The sequence below is a fragment of the Hydra viridissima genome, unplaced genomic scaffold (assembly GCF_058129835.1).
Source record: "Hydra viridissima isolate aposymbiotic clone 2 unplaced genomic scaffold, HvirCarnegie_v1 scaffold_13, whole genome shotgun sequence".
Taxonomy (NCBI): domain Eukaryota; kingdom Metazoa; phylum Cnidaria; class Hydrozoa; order Anthoathecata; family Hydridae; genus Hydra; species Hydra viridissima.
Genome location: NW_028324312.1, coordinates 6,121,415 through 6,140,001, shown reverse-complemented (window position 1 = coordinate 6,140,001; position 18,587 = coordinate 6,121,415). Strand labels below are relative to the sequence as shown.

At 28.8% G+C, this 18,587-nt stretch overlaps 2 protein-coding genes across 4 annotated transcripts; both read left to right on the top strand.

Moving 5' to 3' along the window:
• The first annotated feature begins 1,421 nt into the window (after nucleotides 1-1,421).
• LOC145194692 (short transient receptor potential channel 5-like) lies at nucleotides 1,422-6,726 on the top strand. 3 transcript variants are annotated; one of them, XM_090070142.1, is made up of 10 exons: nucleotides 1,422-2,356; nucleotides 2,923-3,472; nucleotides 3,629-3,863; nucleotides 3,968-4,089; nucleotides 4,174-4,431; nucleotides 4,639-4,811; nucleotides 5,687-5,882; nucleotides 5,959-6,132; nucleotides 6,243-6,284; nucleotides 6,382-6,726. In XM_090070142.1, the coding sequence occupies exons 1-10, from the start codon at nucleotides 2,307-2,309 to the stop codon at nucleotides 6,523-6,525; spliced, it is 1,944 nt and encodes a 647-aa protein (XP_089926268.1). In that variant the 5' UTR covers nucleotides 1,422-2,306; the 3' UTR covers nucleotides 6,526-6,726. The 3 variants fall into 3 exon arrangements, with proteins under 3 accessions (XP_089926268.1, XP_089926269.1, XP_089926270.1); XM_090070143.1 differs by having other exon boundaries at nucleotides 2,880-3,472; XM_090070144.1 differs by lacking the exon at nucleotides 2,923-3,472 and having other exon boundaries at nucleotides 1,424-2,356.
• A 4,758-nt stretch (nucleotides 6,727-11,484) lies between these two features.
• On the top strand, nucleotides 11,485-18,094 carry LOC145195138 (TLC domain-containing protein 2-like). The gene is made up of 4 exons (XM_090070243.1): nucleotides 11,485-11,723; nucleotides 16,957-17,039; nucleotides 17,197-17,276; nucleotides 17,432-18,094. Exons 1-4 carry the CDS (start codon nucleotides 11,530-11,532, stop codon nucleotides 17,804-17,806), a joined length of 732 nt encoding a protein of 243 aa, XP_089926369.1. The 5' UTR covers nucleotides 11,485-11,529; the 3' UTR covers nucleotides 17,807-18,094.
• Nucleotides 18,095-18,587: the final 493 nt, after the last annotated feature.

The window sequence follows — 18,587 nt, the reverse complement described above, 5'->3', positions numbered from 1 at the left end:
ATTCGCGCGGTTTTTGTCATTTTAAGAACATTATAGTTTTATTTTTTGCTGGATTTGAATGGAAATGTTTCTGCCTTGAATGGCAATATGCTTTTAGACCTCATTGGCCATACGTTTCAGATTTATTTGACGTATAAGGTAGTGTCCTATTAACTTTAGAATCTTTTCTTTTTCAGAAGAGCTCTTTAAATACACTTAGACTTGTAAACATCCCGACTTTATTTCCTGTATGCTTTGGAACTAAATGTTTCAAAGATGGGTGTAGCAAAAAAGACGGGTGTAGCAAAAAATATGGGTGTAACAAAAAAGAATTATAGGATCATAATTGTAAAGAAGCGTGTTTATTGGATCAAAGCTACATTAATTCCTTTATTATTATTGTATTATCCTTGAATCGTTAAAGAAAAAAAATGCATAAGACAGAAGGCTTTCTGTTTTACTGCAGTATTGTATAACATTTTTGGGTTGAAATAAATCGCTGCATCGAGAAATACTGAAAAGACACAGCGAAATGGTCAATTGATTTCAATCAACAGTGTGACATTTTTGTATCGGATTGAATTAAAAGGTAGCATGTCAAGCCATTAAGTTAAATTTATTAAAAATAAATTTTCCACAAAAAAAATTAGCTTACTGAGTTTGCGTTAATTGACTTCTTTCAAAAAAAAATCATTTTGAATTTTCAGAAACAGTATTAAAAACTTGAATACTCTTGCAGTTATCTACAAGAGTATGAAAGTTTTTAATTTTTGCTGAATAATTACAATTCTAAAGGTATAACAACTGAAGACGTCTTCGAAAAGATGGATTTTAAAAATAAGAATGAATGGAGTACTTAGATTCAATTAAGTGGGTCAGTTCTTATAAAAAAAATGTAAGAGCTTACCTCAAACTTAAAGTAATCACACGCATTTTTTTTTTTATAGTGAAGTGGAATGAGATTATTTGCTTTTGAGGAGTATGTAAAAAAACCAATAGAAACACTTTTTACTTGACTATTACCCAGCTAAAGCATAAAAATTTTATAGAAATAAATCTTCAATTTATTACTATTTTTTTTAGTTTAGTAATTTTTGATTTAAAATATTATTATCTTACTTTAGATTATATCTTTTTATTTACGAAAAAAGTATTATAATTTAGATTTTATATCTTTTTATATATTTATATAAAAAAAAAGTAACCTAAAGTAGCTAGTAATGAGTACGTGCTTAATGCAATCAAGAAAATTTTTTGTTAGTAAGTTTTCTAATTTGTTTGTTTATATTATGAGGGCAGAGTTTGTTTTTTTTTGTATTTTTTGTATTTTTTTTTCTTTTCAACGTTTGTCTGTATGATGGTGTAAGGGATTAAGAATTTAGGGAGGTATGGTCTAGGGTTGTGCTTAATGGGGGGGGGGGGAGGGGTGTTTAAAAGGTTGGTCTGGGGATAACTTGGTTAGGAAAAGGTTTGTGGATAGTTTGTTTAGGAATGGGCAAGGTTTAATCTAAAGGTTTAAAGTTGTGTTTGCCGTCCTCACTAAATTTCATTATACAATATATTTCAATTAACGTTCTATTAGTGTGTAATGTTTAGTACTCTTTTATACATTACGTTATAAAATATTCTCTCTAATGCTCTCTTACTTGTAGTGATACTGTTTGTTTTTTTTATCAGTAAGGCCTCTTTAGCTCTTCTAGCTTTAACCACACATCTTTCTTCTTTTTTCTTTATTAGAAACGGCGAGACTTCTGCTTACTTTTCTTTAATCAATTTTTCTTCTAGCTTCTATTCTTCTGTTTTATCAACTATTTCAAATTCTTCAATAATAAAAACTCTCTTTCTCTAAAAATTCTTCTTAAAATCTTTCTTAAAAACTCTGACTTCTTCTCTTCATTTATATAAGAAGAGAAACTTTTCCTCGTTCTTCTTTATTTATTCCATGAGAAGTCCTTGGTAACTCTATTCTTGAGCTTTTAAAGTTCTCCATTATCATTTGTTTCGTTGCTATATTTACTCTTCATTAATTTATTTGACAGGTAAATAAGTTTCTGCGTGAACGTCTTTTCTTAATAGCTGTTTTTAATTTTTTTTCTTCATTACGTTTCATCATGTTATCGTTTATTTATATGACAGGGTGAATAAGTCTCCGTATCTACGTCTTTTCGCTGTTTTTAACTTTTCTCCCTCCTCACAATATTAAGGTATTATCAACTGTTTGATAATGTTCTCTTAAATAATAATTCTTAAAAATAATTCTTGTAAAGAAAAATTTATCAAAGTTTTTAGAACTAAAAAAAAAAAGAGTAGGGAAAAACTCATCAAAAATGAATAACGTGAGAATTTTCAAAAGCAAACACTATTTGACATCTTGTTTGTAAGTTTATTTGTTTTTGATAAAATTTTATTTTGTGGTTTCTTACTGTTTACTTTTTAAATTATATTTGTAAGTGGCCACCAAAATCTTCTAAGTGTTGAGAACATCTAAGATTCTTAATCCGATTCTGGTGATAAATATTTTTTTAGATCTTTTAGCAGTTTCAGAGGTAAGTTTCTGTATAAAAAGATTACAGTTATTGAGTTTTAATAAAGCTAAAAATTAAAATAAAATTTTAAAAATTAAGTTGTTTTAAATTGTCAGTGTTTTGATTTAAATTTTGCATTAGAAAAAGAAATTCACTCAAACAAATTTCAGAGAAAAGCTTAAAATGTCAACATTAACTCATCAGTAACAATACGAGCAATTAACTATTTTTGCATGCAGATTAGAATTAATAAGTCAATATTAATTTAGCTTTGAGGGAGGTCACTGTACGACATTCATTTGCCATAATAAATAATAAAATTTGAATGAAGTCTGTATCATACTGAGTTGGTATATTTCTTTCTTGCTTGTGTAGTGTTTGAAATGAAATTTAATGAGAATTTATTTCATTCATGGAGACTTGAATTTGACGATTTGCTTGTCGAAGCTGTACGGTGTAATGCCAAAGAAGCCATTAAGTTGCTTCTTAGCTTCTCATCAAATAAAGGCCTAAAAACTTTTGCACCTAATAAAGGTTTAGTTATAGCGGCCCAAGCTGGAAATTTAGAACTAATTGACTTATTCACAGAAAGCGGGTACACAATCCCGGATGCTCATGAGGTCGAATGTGAGTGCGAAGTATGCGTAAACGATCGCCTTGGTCAATCAAAGGAAAGAATAGAAAGATTACGCGCTCAAATAAATCCTGTTTGGATTTTGAAGACATCAACAAATCCTCTTATCACAGCATTAAAGCTATGGAACACAAGCAAAAAATTAGCGATTACAGATGATAGCTTTGAAAAAGCTTACACTGATCTTGCAATGGTCCTAAAGAATTTTTGCTTAGAGTTATTAGATGAAGTAAATAACGAATCTGAAGTAGATTGCATTATGAACTGCGGCAAAACGAAAGATTTATCTAAATTAAGTTTCATCACCATGGCAATCGAGATGGATCATAAGGAGGTTTTGTTGATTATTATAATTAATTTATACCATTCAACTCGTATAATATGTAGAAAATTTATAGTCATAATATAGTTAGATTAAAGTTATTATTAAAATGTACTTTTTTTTTTTAAGACAAAGGGTTTAGACTATATTTAAACTTCACTTTTAAAGATTGTCTCGCACCCCGTTCCTCAACATTTAGTATCTTCTTTGGTTTACGACAAAATTCTAATGTGGAGAAAAAGCGGCACCATTTACAGGCTGATGCTAGTGCTTTCAATAGCAGTTTCTTTTTTTTTTACCGCAATTGCGTACATCATTCACCCAAGATCAAAGTTAGGAAGATTGACAGAAAACCCGTTAGTTAAGTTCATTAACACCACAGCTTCCTTCATTGTGTTTTTAGGTAAGATTTTTTCTAAGCAAGTATAGAATCATTTTCAAATATTACTATTAGTGACCATCCTTAAGATTAACTTTACACGTGACAATCTTTTTCTTTTTTTCCAGCACTTTTAGCAGCTCAATCAATGTCGAAAAAAACAGGAATTCGGCTGGGCGAAAAACCTGATACTCAACAAGTTCTAATCTTATTATGGACTCTTGGGCTTTCATTACAAGAATTCAAACACGTTTGTGGAATTCTTTAAATAGTTCCCTAATTGGCCTCTTGCTGTCGCATTACATATTTTTTTTAACTTTAATTTACTCTTTAGATGTTTTATTTGGGAAAGCGACAATATTTTAAGAGCGTGTGGAATTGGATTGATATGAGCATGATAGCATTCATCAAAGCAGCATATATTGTGTGGGGAAGCGCCCACATTATGCCGTTTCAAAAGAGGATTTATATCAGTTTTGGAGATAGCTTCTTTGCAATTTCAATTGTTTTGAGTTTCTTCCGCGTGGTTTATCTTTGTCAGGTTATTAGATTTCTAGGTTTGCTTCAGCTATGTCTCGGAAGAATGATACAGGTAGGAGAAAAATTTTTAATAAGATTACTATTGAAAGTAAATATTAATACTTAACGTTTCGAATTAACAATCTGCCGCCATTTTTAAGTTTGCCTTTTTGTTTAACACAATAATTGAATATCAATCTTAATAAAGGGTCATTATATTCAGTTAATTATTGGCATTGTATTTCTAATCTTGAAATTGCATTTTAAGTGTGATTTACAGGTCATTTTCCAGTTTGCGTTCATAAGTTGTGTGGTGCTGTGGTCCTTCTCTGTGAGTATGGTGTTCTTATTCCATTCCGTAAACCCTCCTCTGATGAATAATACGTTTCAGAATACTTCAAGAGGGGGAAATGGTACTGATTTAGCGAATATCGTAAAAGGTGGATACGACGGGTAAAAATATTGTTCTCTCATCATGTTTTGATATTTTGTAATTATGAGAGGAAATAAAAAATGTTAAAAAGGAAAAAATTACTAAGCATTAAAAAAATTAAAATCAAAAGCTCCACTTCCTTGAAAAAGGAATAAAGTGTCATTCATAACACACTTAACCTTAAAATCCTTACGTAAAGCGGCTGGGCAAGTTTACTTCATGACGGTGTTTTATAAAACTTAATGGTTAAGATTAGTTGTTTTATAAAACTTAATGGTTAAGATTAGTTTGGCATTTAAAATTGCTTGTTAAAATTGAAAAAAATATTTCCGATTTCTTACTTGAACTATAAAGTACCCTTAGCTTAACCTTTTTATGATTCAATCGAAGTATGTAAAGGTTGATAACTTAGTTCTCGTTGCAGAGACTCTTAACTATTGTTAAACTTTAAACTCTAAAGTAGCCGTTCACTCAAACTGTCACATGATCATAAAATGGAAGTGATGGATAAAGGAATACCTTCGATTTCCAAAAAAAAAGCCTTCTTCTGAACAAGAAAAGCTTTCATCTGAACAAGAAGCCAAAAAATTTTGGTAGTTCTATTGAAAGTAAGGTTGCCATAACGAATTATCCTGGAAAAACTGGCAGCTATTGTTTAAAAGCAAAGGAACTTTAATAAATAGAATCTCTTTTGTTCTTTTTCTTTTTAAACTGGTGGTCTTAGTTTCTTTTGGTTCTTGGTCTTTAAAATGAAATTTAATCGAATTAGCAAATGTTTATAAGCAAATTTTAATAATTTTCATAATTGAGAATAAAACTTTAGAAAAGCAAGGAAAGCGGCACTTTGCTTGTTTATATTCATAAATCTTTTTCTAATTATTTCCATAACTTTCAGCTTAGCTGCAGCTATGGTTACATTGGCATGGGCAAGTATCAATCTGGTTGGTTTAGACTCTCTAAGAGGGTTTGATGACGGAACAATGGTTCTTTTATCGAGCTACCTTTTATTTACGTTTTATCACTGCGTCTCAATGATTGTACTACTAAATATGTTGATTGCAATGATGAGCAATTCTTATCAACAAATTGAGGTTGTTTTTCTTTTTCAAGCGTTTGTAATACTTCTTGATAACAATTGTTGTTATACTTAAATTAAATTATGTTTAGGATAATATCGAAGTTGAGCATAAATACGCAAGAACTAATTTATGGCTAGAATACATTGGTCAAAACAATACGCTCCCAGCCCCGTTTAATTTAATACCCACCATTGCAACCATAAAAACTATAGCGTGTTGGATCAAACTAATGATATTTGAAATAAAAGGAAAAAAAGGATTGGTAAAAAACTTTTACTTCTTTAAGTTTTAAAGAATCTTAAAGTTTTTTAACGGGTTTTAATAAAGTTAATGAAGTTTTACGGTTCCCCGTCTTTTTTTTAACACAACTAGCGAAGGACGAACCAAGACAAGACATTGATGAAGGCCTTCAATGTATGTTGTAACATTTTATTAGCTTTGCTCACAAATTTTATCTAGTTTCTTTTTAAAAGACTTCTTATTAAAAGACGTTGGTATTACATTCTTTTAGGAGTTATGCAAAAAATTGCTTGAAAGATATTTAAGAAAAAAGCCTGCGTTTGAACGATCAATTGTCGTTGATCTTCAGAAAGAAAATGATTTGCTGCTAAAAGTAAGGAGAAAATTAGAGTTGTGGTCGAAATTGGAAATATAACACGATCATTTTTTGTTTGTTTTGAGTCGTTTTATATGAATTCACCACAATCCAAAGATTTTTCCTTTTCCGGGTTTCCCGGTTTACCAGCTCTAATGGACCATACTATTTTTTTATGGTATTCGGACAGTTAAATGAGTTGAAGCAATTTATCATGTAAATAAAATAAAGTTGTTATTTTCTAAATATTTATTCTCATTCTAAGGGAAGCCTTTTCTCCTGTTTATTTCAAGTTTTTTTTTTTTTTACTTTTTTTTATCATGACGAGGAAAGAAGAAACTTTTAGGTAACATTCGAAGTGTCACGTGGTATAGTTTTCTTGTTTCTATAAATCCCTCTTGTTTGCTGTAGGGATAATGTGTCTTGTAGTAGTTTTGGTTATTTAACTAGATTCTGGTAGTTACAAGTTTGTTATGATACAGTCATTCACCTGTGTACATCCGTGATGCAGTCTGTTTTGAAAATTAACTTAATCGCCTCAAGACGATATATCTGTGTGTCACACTTAATCATATTTCTTTCATTATTGATAAGTTTACATCAATTTTTTTCTGACATTATTAATAAGTTTCTTTTTTTCCTTTTCGAAGTAAAATGCATGTTTATGCGTTCCTGTTATTTGACCAAGATGTTCCTAGTCGTAATAAATTTGCAATTTAAAATCTGATTTTTTGTTATTGATAACATCGCATAGTGTTCACACAATACGATAGCAATCATAGATAAAAACTGCTAAATATCCTCACGGATTGTTTTAATGCATGGATTGATAATCGTGTTTTGAACACTTCAGCGCTGCATTAATTGTTGAGTTCTATAAGAATTTATTTTCGTTGCATGACGGATGTCACTTTTCATTCGGATCAACAGTATGTCTGCAGATGAACCATGAATTCAAAGTAGCTGCGTTAGTTAATATAACCTGTGTAGATATTGCGAAAATTTCATATTAATTTTTTGTTTTTTATAACATTCAAATCATCTCACAATCTTAAAATAACCTTAAATGTGATCAAACATTTTGTACCTTTTTTAGATTTTTTTTAAAATACACTTGCTAAAACTTAGTTCTAAAGCTGTCAAATTTAAAGTCACGTATTAGCTGTAGAGGAATGTTTTTCCCTCTCATAAAATTTTTTTGTCTTGAAATAAAAACAAAAATATAATTAAAAAAATCCTTTAGCTTTTATTGTTTGAGAAACCACTGCATATTTGAAGTAAAAGAAACAGCAATGATAATAATGACAACGATAATAAGATAAATAAATTATTATATAGCTTTTTCTTAACAAACAAAGTTTTCATAAACCACTTTTTTGGTTGGGGTTGTAGCTGTTCCGGAGTTTAATCTCTTTAAGCGGTTTTTATTAACTTTTACAACTTTATAATTACCTTTACAAATTCCTGAGTTATGAAGCCTCAGTAAAATGATTGTAGTCATCATTTCGGTTTTTTTTTTTTTTTTAAAACTTGTCTTTCTTTAAAAATTGCTCGTAAAAAATATAAAATTTTCTAGATTCAATTAATCGAATATTTTCTTTATCTGATTTGTATAACTTAAAACCAGCTTTCACAAGAATGCCGATTTCGTTTCATTTTTTCAAAAAACTTCCAAAAAACTAACAATCAAATTAAAAGCAACTAAATAAAAATTAAAACAAAAATAACTTCAGTTTAAAGGGTTTAAAGTTTCAATATGGATGCGCAAAAAGTTTGGCCACTAAACTAAAAAATTGTTGTTTAAAAAAAATGAACCTGGAATGAAGTTGCATTAGTTTACACGAGGTCTTACAAACACATATTCAAATAAAGTCCAATCTTGTAAATAATAAAATATTAAAGCTAGTTAAATGAAGTATTAGTTTATATTTTTTATCATCCCCATATCGAAGTCGAAGTGGCAATTTTGAAATTGTAATTTGTGAAAATTTCCTCAACTTATACTTAAGTATATACTGTAAATGCTGATAGTTTTTGTTCTTATAGCTTCTTTTAGGCATTTTTTTTTTTTTTTTTACTATTGCTTCTTTAAATTTTTTAAATAAAATTTTTAAAAATTCTTTTACTTTTTATATGTGTTATGCTATTTATATAATCACTTTAATTTTCGCAGATTTCAAATTTTTGATTTTTAAAAGTAATAAAAAAATGCTAGACACATCAAGTATTTATTTGAAATTTCTCAAAAAGTGAACCGAACTAAAACTTTGTTGCAGCAATTACAATTTAAAAACTGAGTTTTTTTTGGGTCTCCAGCTTTTTCTAAAAAGATTTTTATGATGTAAGTTAAAGATTTTGAGAAATTGAAGATGAAGATTTTTTTAAAGTTTACACCACCTTAATATTGTCGTTCGCTTTTAAAATTGGGAAAAAAAACAAAAAAAAAAAACGAATTTTTATGGTGATTTCTGGTGTCCTATTGCAGAACCGAGTTTTGGTTTCGTTCTAGAATCGAAAATTATAAAACCTTTGAATCCTTGAGGAAAAAAGAACATTTTCATTTACAGCTAAAAAAATCTCATTGAAGTTAATATTCATTATTTGAACCAAACAATCTATGCTTTGTTCAGACTAGAGGTTTTTTTTTTTGCATTGAATTAATTAAAAATCGACTTCAAAATGCACATAGTGTATGAATAAAGGTGTATTGATTTACTAAAAAAGTGGATTAAAAAAAGTTTAAGGTGAAAAATAAAACAGATCTGGTAAGTGATTTTGGACATGTCATGAATTTTATATCTAAAGTTTATCTTTGAAAGACATTCTATGTCACGTCACTTTTTGTAACTGTACTCCAAAAGTTAATTTGACAACATATTTGATTGAGCCAGTTCATATTTTTGCATCCGAATCAGAAAACTTTTATCAACAAGATGCTACTGATTAGATACAGAGGTTACTAAACAGTTGCTGCCAAAATACGACATTCAGCAGCAACTTCTCAACATGATATTTACCGTAAGATTCAAGGCAAGTTTAAATGATGCCGTCATTGTTCAAATCTCCTCTAACTATTAAAAATTTGTTAATCAACTTTAAATCTTTGCAAAGGCTTCAATCTGCAAGGAGTAGCCGTTACAGTGCAACTCATAGAAGTTACGTTGAGACTGATTTTATACTATGTCATACAAATCCTTTTTCAGAAAGATTAAAAGGAAAAGTTAAATTTGAGAATCAGATGAAACTAACCTTTTCTCTGTCACTAAGTAAACAACATATCAGAAACTCTTCCTTCGAGAGTAAAGAGTTTCAGACTGTGCTACCAATGATCTGAAAATATTACCGGACAAGAGCGGGATATAGGCTAACAATAAAAAGAAAAAAATTAGAGTGGCATCTAAACATCAAAAATATTTTTGGAGGCATCATCATTTTTTTTGTAAAATTTAAAAAAACACCTTGTGATGAAAAAGAACATGAATTTTAAAATGAGACAACTTGATATTTCTAAATTTTAGGTGGTAACTCTCAACTACTACAAAAAATGCAAAATTCTTGATTCACATTTTAGTTCATTTCTTTACATTTTTCTGTAACTTCCTTTCGAATGATTTAAAAACGCATGATTTAGTTTTTTAAGGTCACGATTGTTTCATGGAGATTATCTTGGTCTTACTTTACCAAATGGAGAATTTTAAAAGCACTGAAGAGTCAAACAGGTTTTTAAAACATCTGCAAATTTTTACTGATCAATAGTATCCAAGTTATTCTGTCGCCATCATTTGCTGTATCAAAAGACTGCATGTTACTTTCAGAATAGTCATTCAAACCAGTGTCAAAATATTAAGGGACGCACTGAATGAAGTTTTGAAAATGTTTACAATTATTTTTATATTTTATATGTATTTGTTATTCATAAGGGTTCGTTAACTATGATAAATTTAATAAAAAAATTGTACATTAAAAAATTTAGGCTCAGGAAAAGCAATATTATTGATGAAGTTGTAAAAAATATTTTCAACTTGGCAAAAATAATTTATCTCATTTAACTCGTGATCATGAGACGAGGAGAAATAAAACGTCGCTGGTAAAATTTTTCCATTCATAGTTCGATTAATCCAATTTTTTAATAGATTCGGTTCGAATTTCTTTTCGAAGTCAACTTCGATTGTAAAATTTTCAAGTCTAATGCTTTCGAAGGAAATAAAAATTTGTGTTTATCTTTGCAAAATTCGATTTTTTTTCGGCTTTGGATATTTTTTTTGATGCTATATGGAAACAAGGTATTTCTAACCGAGATTCTCCGACTTTTGAATAACTTAAACACAACTTGAAGAAGTTGTGTTTAAGTTATTCAAAACCTCGGAAGGAGAAGGGGTTTAAGTTATTTTTTTCAAATAAAATTTTATTTTTAAAAAAAATTGTTCAACTATATTTTTTTTTCAAAAATAATCTGGTTTTATTTTTTATAATATTTATTAATTTTATTTATTTTTGTAAATTTCAAAAGAATAGAGGAAATGTATTGAGTTTTTTTTACTACCCCATTACCGAATGGTATTATATTGTACAACTTAAAGAAGTAAACAAAAATGAAATTCACGTGCCACTTGAATTCAAAACACCTAACATACCTCACATATGTATATGCATGTTAAGTATTTTGTGTTTATGTATATGTGTGTATATATTATATGTGTATATGTGTGTATATGTGTATATATATTAATCTAAATGTAAACACATACGCATGTGTGTATATAGAAACACATGTTCAGGTGTGTGTGTGTGTGTGTGCGTGTGTGTGTGTGTGTGTGTGTGTGTGTGTGTGTGTGTGTGTGTGTGTGTGTGAGTGTGTTATATATATATATATATATATATATATATATATATATATATATATATATATACATATATATATATATATATATATATATATATATATATATATATATATATATATATATATATATATATATATATATATATATACATATATATATATATATATATATATATATATATATTGCTTCTAGTTAACTCAAAAATATTTGAAGTTTGAAGATGAGTGCAAACATAGTTATGCCAGCACTGAGTTTTGCTTTTTTCTCCATTGTTAATAAATATGCTATGGGTAGACAAAAAGTTATTAAAAAAGTAAAAGAAGATAAGAATACAAATAGACTATCATGGTTGTGGCGTAATACTTTCTGTTCACTTTTACACTCATCGATTTCTTCACTGTGGGTATTACTATGGTAGGAATAATAAAATTTGTATATTTTCTATAACATAAAGGTTTGTTTAAACAAGTAAAGCAAAAAATCTTTTATGTGCCAATTTTTTTTTTACTTTGTAAAACTGTTGCATTTTTTAAAATAAGTTTGCATCCCAAATAATTTTGACCTTTATTAAAAAAATAATTTAACAAAATTGTAAAATGAGCACTTCTAAAAGTTACCCCTCCATATTACCTATCCATATCCGGGTAACCTATCCATATCCAGGTTGACATATATTGGTTGATATGGCCAACCAATTGATACTATTTTTTTGATTGAAAATCTTGATAACAGTCTGTTTCTTTTTCACTTGAAATAAATTTAGAAACAAAAAAAAAATTGTATCACTAGTCAACATAGTTTTTTCTGTCTTGAATACAAAAGTTGTTTTTAAAATGGCTACTATTTTTACCTATCACATTAAATGTGTTTATTCTAATGCACACTCCTATTTTATGATATGAAGTATAAATATTGAGTGCAGAAGAAAGTTTCAATGACTTTAATGAATATATTTTATATTATATTAAATGGATAAAAAGGGTTGCCTCTAATAACAATTATTTGGTGATTGATACAATTGTGTATTTGTGTTTTTATTATGTAGTTAATAAATATTCTTAAAAACCAAGAAAAAAATTTTTCACACTCAACACATTGCACAGTCAAGATGGTGTATTGAACCATATTACCCAAAATGACTGAAAAACATTATGAAATATTACAAAGCTTTGTTTTATCATTCAGCTAGTTTTTTTGTAAAAGGTTTCCAACAGTTAAGGTTCACAACAGAACCCATTAGGGTTCACAACGGTTAAGGAGTGTAAAATCCTTTACTAAAAACAAGCTGAATGATAAATCAATTTTTTGTAATGTTTCATGTTTTTTGGATATTTGAAGGCTAAAAACATTTTTTCTGAAGTGTTATTAATATTAATTTGAAATTTACTTTTCACATGATCACTGAGATTTGCTGAGAATTTTTTTAATGTTATATTTTCTTCTAAATGGTGTTTTCTTTGATTAGACACAGTACTTTATATTATTGTAGACAAATAACCACTTACAAATAACTGTTTATTAATAACAACTTGCAAATCCTTTAATGATTTTAAAAAGGTTTTTTTCAATTTCTGTGAAAAGGTTATCTGCAAGATATGTAATCTAGGTATATTGACATAGAAAACAGTTTTATTACTTCTCATTACTCAACCACCTTCTTGATGGGATTAGACTCTGAAATACTACCTTTTCTTAGCCAGGTTTCAGTCTATTGTATATAGTATCTATAACTTTAGTTATAAGTGACACCAGTGGTGGGAGATTGACTTTCTCAGAACCTCTTTTGTTAAATATAGCTTTAAGATAATGGTCATTAAACAATCAGAAGTTAATAACAATTAAAATAGCCATTCATATATTTTATATCCTGGTTACCAAGCTGAAAATAAACAACTAACTATAAAACTTTAAAACACTTAATGCTGCTTAAACTTCATCATTTATAAAAATTTAAATAAGGTTTTTTCAAAAATATTAAATTATTTAGTTTTATGCTTTTTGAAATGTAAAGATTGTCAGCTTTCATAATCAAAAAACAAAAAGAAAATTTCATGGGATGTGAAGTAAGATCTTTTAAGAGACCTTTAATTCATTTTCATTACATATAAATAAGTTAAGTCCTTAAAATGGTGTTTTATTATCAAACATTACTGACAATCTGTGCACTATTAAAAGTATTGTTTTTTTGCCTTGCAAAAATTAGTTATAGTTTTTTAAATTGTTTTGTATTAAAAATTTTGTTGTAAAAAAGGAAAATTTCTCATTTTTAAATATTTGACTCAAGCAAATTTTAAATTTAATTTAAATTTTACATTTTGACTTTTTAATTACAAAAAAATATATAAAATATGTTACCCACCTAGCTTCATTTATAACATTTTTTGTAATAAAATGAAAATTTTTAGTTAAGAGCTGCTTCATAATGAAGATAAATACTAATCAAAAAGTCAGAAGAAAATGTATCAGAAGCGATCTGTCAGGTCTGAAAGTGAGGATTCAGTTGACTGTAAGCTGCATCAAAACCCTAATAGAACTTTTTCAGGACATGCCTGATCCACTAAAGTATTCAGACAGGCAGTGCAACAGCTGATCCACTAAAGTATTCAGACAGGCAGTGCAACAGCTGATCCACTAAAGTATTCAGACAGGCAGTGCAACAGCTGATCCCTTAAAGATTCAGGAATAAGAAGTTTCTTTATTTGTGTAAAGTGCAGATGGTTATTGCCAAAACCAGAGCAGTCAGGAGTTAAAGGGTTAAGGTTCTTCTTGATTTCATGACTGATCATGTCTTCCCTGTTGAAAGAAACAATTCAAAGTTGTCCATTTTTCAACAGGACATGGTTCCAACACACCAAGCTCACAAAAATATTGCCTTTCTGAAAAGTGAAATTCCACTTGTTTGAATTTCTAAAATAAGGTCCCCATGATAGTACTGAACTATTTGGACTTCAGTACTGAACTATTTGGACTTCAGTGTTTGGTCTGTCATCAGGATTTAAGTAAAACTTCTTTTTTACTGTGAAAAGCAGTTTTTTAGATGAGAAATGATTGATACATTTTATCTTTTTATAATTACGAAGAGATATTTGTTTGACTGTAATGGTCTAAAAAATAATTTATTTTTTTAAAAAGGTTTTTAGTTTCTTTAAAATTTAATTATTGATTTTTTTTTTTTCATTTTTTTGTTATTATAAATATATACAGTTACAGAAAAAAGTATCTGGACAAACGATTTTTAGATATAATTCTTTATTAAATTAAGGAAATCTCATACTATTATATATATATATATATATATATATATATATATATATATATATATATATATATATATATATATATATATATATATATATTAGCTCTCAACAAGCTCTAAGTGTACCATTAAACATTTACTACACATGTCCCTTTTGGTAAGAAAAACTGAAATGACTGTTGCAAAAAGTATGAGGGCAAAAATTTTTTTTTTTTTCTTTTTCGTCATTTATTTCTTCAATAATCCATCCTCCTCTATTAGTTTAATACTTTGTCAATTTTCTTAGTCATCAACTCAACTAGGCTGTTGCACCTCATATTTATAGAAGTCCAGCATTTTCTGACTGCTTCCTCGATATCTTTTTTTTTTTTGTCAATATAAGCTTACCAATTTCTTCCTTGACTACTTCCTATAGGTTTTCTATAGGATTCAAGTCTAGACTTTGTATTTTTTGCTGTATGTTTTGAATCACCATCTTGCTGGAATATGAATTCTCCATCAAATAACTCTTGAGCAGATGGTAGCATGTGGTTTGAAAGTATTCTAACATACTTAGGGGAAGTCAATGTATCCTCTATAACATGAATACGCCCCACACCATTCCAACTGAAGTATCCCCAGGCCATGACATACTTGTCATGCTTTATTGTCTGCTTTTGTTGCATTATTCACCTGGTCTTCTCCATATCCAACGTCTACCATCTGAACCATTAAGGCATATTTCTGTTTTGTCTGACCATAATACCTTCTTCCAATCATCAGTGGTCCAGTTTTGATACTTATTTGCAAACACAAGCCTCTTTGCATCATGTTGTTTGGTAAGTAACAGTTTTTTGGCAAGTGCTCTACCATGTAAATCATAATCATGCAGCCTGTTTCTGACAGTTCGAGGACTTATATTGACTTGTTATATTGACTCTGAGTTGTTTTGCAATATCTGTTGCATTTGGTCTCATAGAATTTTCAACAAAGTGAGGATTTTCCGATCAATCCTTACAGTTGTTTTTGGTTTTCATTCAGATCTTGCAAACTTTGGAGTACTTCATGCTTTTTAATTATCCCCAGAGTATCGTAAATAGTTGATTTGGGCATACCAAGCTGTTGTGCTATTTCTCGAACCGTTTTGTCTTCTTTTGAGAGCACTTTAATCTCTTTCCCAGCAACTTCTGTCAATTCTTTACTTTTTACCATGGTAACAGTCGTCAATGGATTCTAAATGTTACAGAAATAGAAATTATGATTTTTATGATTTTTACTCATATTATCCTAAGCTGCTAGGATACTTATAAGATCTCACATCATGAACTTTATTTAAGATCTTGATAAAAAATTAGCAGAAAGTAACTGTCTGGATACTTTTTTCCACAGTCATTTTAGTTTTTTTTACCAAAAGAGACATCTACCTAGTGTAGTAAAGTTTGATAGTACACTTAGATTGAGCTTGTCAAGGGCTACAAAAATATATATAACAGTATGAGGTTTCCTTCATTTAATACATAATTATATCTTAAAATAGTTTGTCCAGATACTTTTTCTGTAACTGTAGGTATCTGGGTCACTAGGATTTTAAAATAATAGTATATTATTGTCTGAATTTAATCTAAAAGTCAAATAGCCACAAATTTTTAAGAGTTTTTAGGTTTTTTCAAATAGTTTTGCAAGCAACTTCAGAGAATGTGAAACAAAAAAGGTCAAATATTTTTAAAATTTCACAAAATCTTTTATTTGAAGCCTGTTCTCACTCAATAAATACTATCCACAGATATAACAAAAGACACCAGGATTGTTCTCCCAGGTTTTTTTTTAGATGGAGTCAAAAAAAAAAAGAGATTCCTTTTTTTTTTTTTTTTTTATCTTTGTAACTTTGAAATTAATTTTTGTAAATAGTTGTTATACTTATCAATTTTACTTGCTTTCTCTACCTTTTTTTTGTAATATTTCACAACTTTTAGAAATATTCAACTGTGTGGATCACAATGTGGCAACCATTTAACTTTTTTTTTTTAAGGATTTCACCTCCTAAATCAAGTTTGTCTATGAGATGTCTGTTGTTAAATGTTTATTTGATGCATATATATGGGAAAAACAATTTCATTTTTCGTTTGCTGTCATGTGGTGGTAGGATCATTATGAAATACCATAGTAAAGATAATGAAAACTATTAAAACCCAAAAGTACCATAAACAATTACCATAAAAGTTTCATATCTCTGAAAAAAAAATTATTTAATTGATAGTAAAATTGATAAAAAAAAAAAAAAAAAAAAAAAAAAAGATGGTCTTATCTTTTTCACCACTACTGTATCTATGCAAAAAATTAAACTAGTTTTAAAGTATTTATATTTTTTTAAATTTTTGTGAGCTCAGTATTAATCTGATTTCTTCTTTTTAGCTACTGCGATGAACCAAAGTTGGCATCAGATATGGTTTTAACATCATCTAAGTTCTCCGTCTTACTTGTTATGTTTTCCACCGGTATTCTTTTCTTTTGGGAAAAAAAAAATTTTTTTTTTAGTTATATTGCAATTTTTTTGGAGGAAGTTAAGATGGGTTGTTTACAAAATACGGAATAACTGCTTTTATCAAACAGATCAATCCAGTGTAGTGGTATTTTCACCTTCTATTTTTTAAGGATACTTTATCTATGATTTGATTGATTTAATCGGTCATGACAAATTGCGCCAGTGGGAATTACTGATCCATCATATCTCAGTAATTTTTATTTAGTTTTTTATTCTTTCAAATTTATACTTCTTTTTTAGCAAATGCCCTAATAATTGCAGTTCTCTTGTCATCAGTCTTCTTTTTTTTCTTATAGCTCAAATATAGAATATATCAGATGTTCAATTATAAGCTGTTTCGTTTAGGTAATCTCTGCTTTTATGATCAGCGTTGTTACTAGTCGCTATCAAGGCTTTGCAGTTTGCTCGCTCATTATGGAAACCAATAGTATCTTTTTACACATACGTCGTTTAATGAGGCTACAAGGAGATCAATGCAAATCGCTTTGGTACTCGTTAAACGGAGTTTTTCTATTGCTTACCATGATCTTCTGCAGGATTTGCACGTCCGCGTGGATGCTAAGATGGCTATTGGTTAATTACCACTCACTTCCATTTCTACACTATATAGTTGGTTTATTTGGGATGGTTATTATTACAGCAAGTAATATAGGTCTTATGTATCGTTTATGGGTTAGCGAGTTAAAAAGTAAAAAAGCTCTCTCAGACGTCAAAATGTAGAGAAAAAAAAATCTTGAAATATTTTTAGAATTTCCTGATACTTAATTTTGGTCTAGTCTTTATAGCACAAAAGTATTTTAACAAATACATGTAAATAATTTATTAACGAAAATTTATGCATTAAAAATACGCATAAGGAGTTCTTGATGTTGTCAGGTTTTTATGAGATTTTAACTGACTAATATCTTCGGTGTGTTCGTGAGTTCTTACCGAATTCACGAAAGTCAAAGTGTACAAATTATTTTTAGATACATTGCTTAAGTACGTTTTATTAAAATAAATGGCTAATCAGATTTTGTTCTTGGCCCCACGATACTTGATGAAGTTAAGTGATTTGTAGAGGTTGGTTTTTTAATTCCCATACTAAACATAATACTCTAAAGCTGCGCTAACTGTGTACTCAGACTAGCTGTGCATTGCTACTTTTTTTATTCTAAGTTGTAAAATATTAGCAAATGATCAATAATTATTATCGAACCAAAATAACTATTGATCACTTTGTAAGCGACATTTCCATTAAAAAAAAAAAAAAAATCTCTTTTCAAGAAAATTTTCCTAATATTCTCAAAAAAAAAAAAAAAAAGTTAACCAAAATGCTTGGGCACTAGCGATCGACCGGAACAGAGATTTTGCCGGAACCGGTACCAGACCAGTAATAGATTCTAAATATTCTTAACCGGAACCGAAAATAAATCCATACCGGAACAGGAATAGAAACCGGAACCGAAAATAACTAATATATTTTTAAAAAGTTAGTTCTAATTTAAACAAAAATTAATGT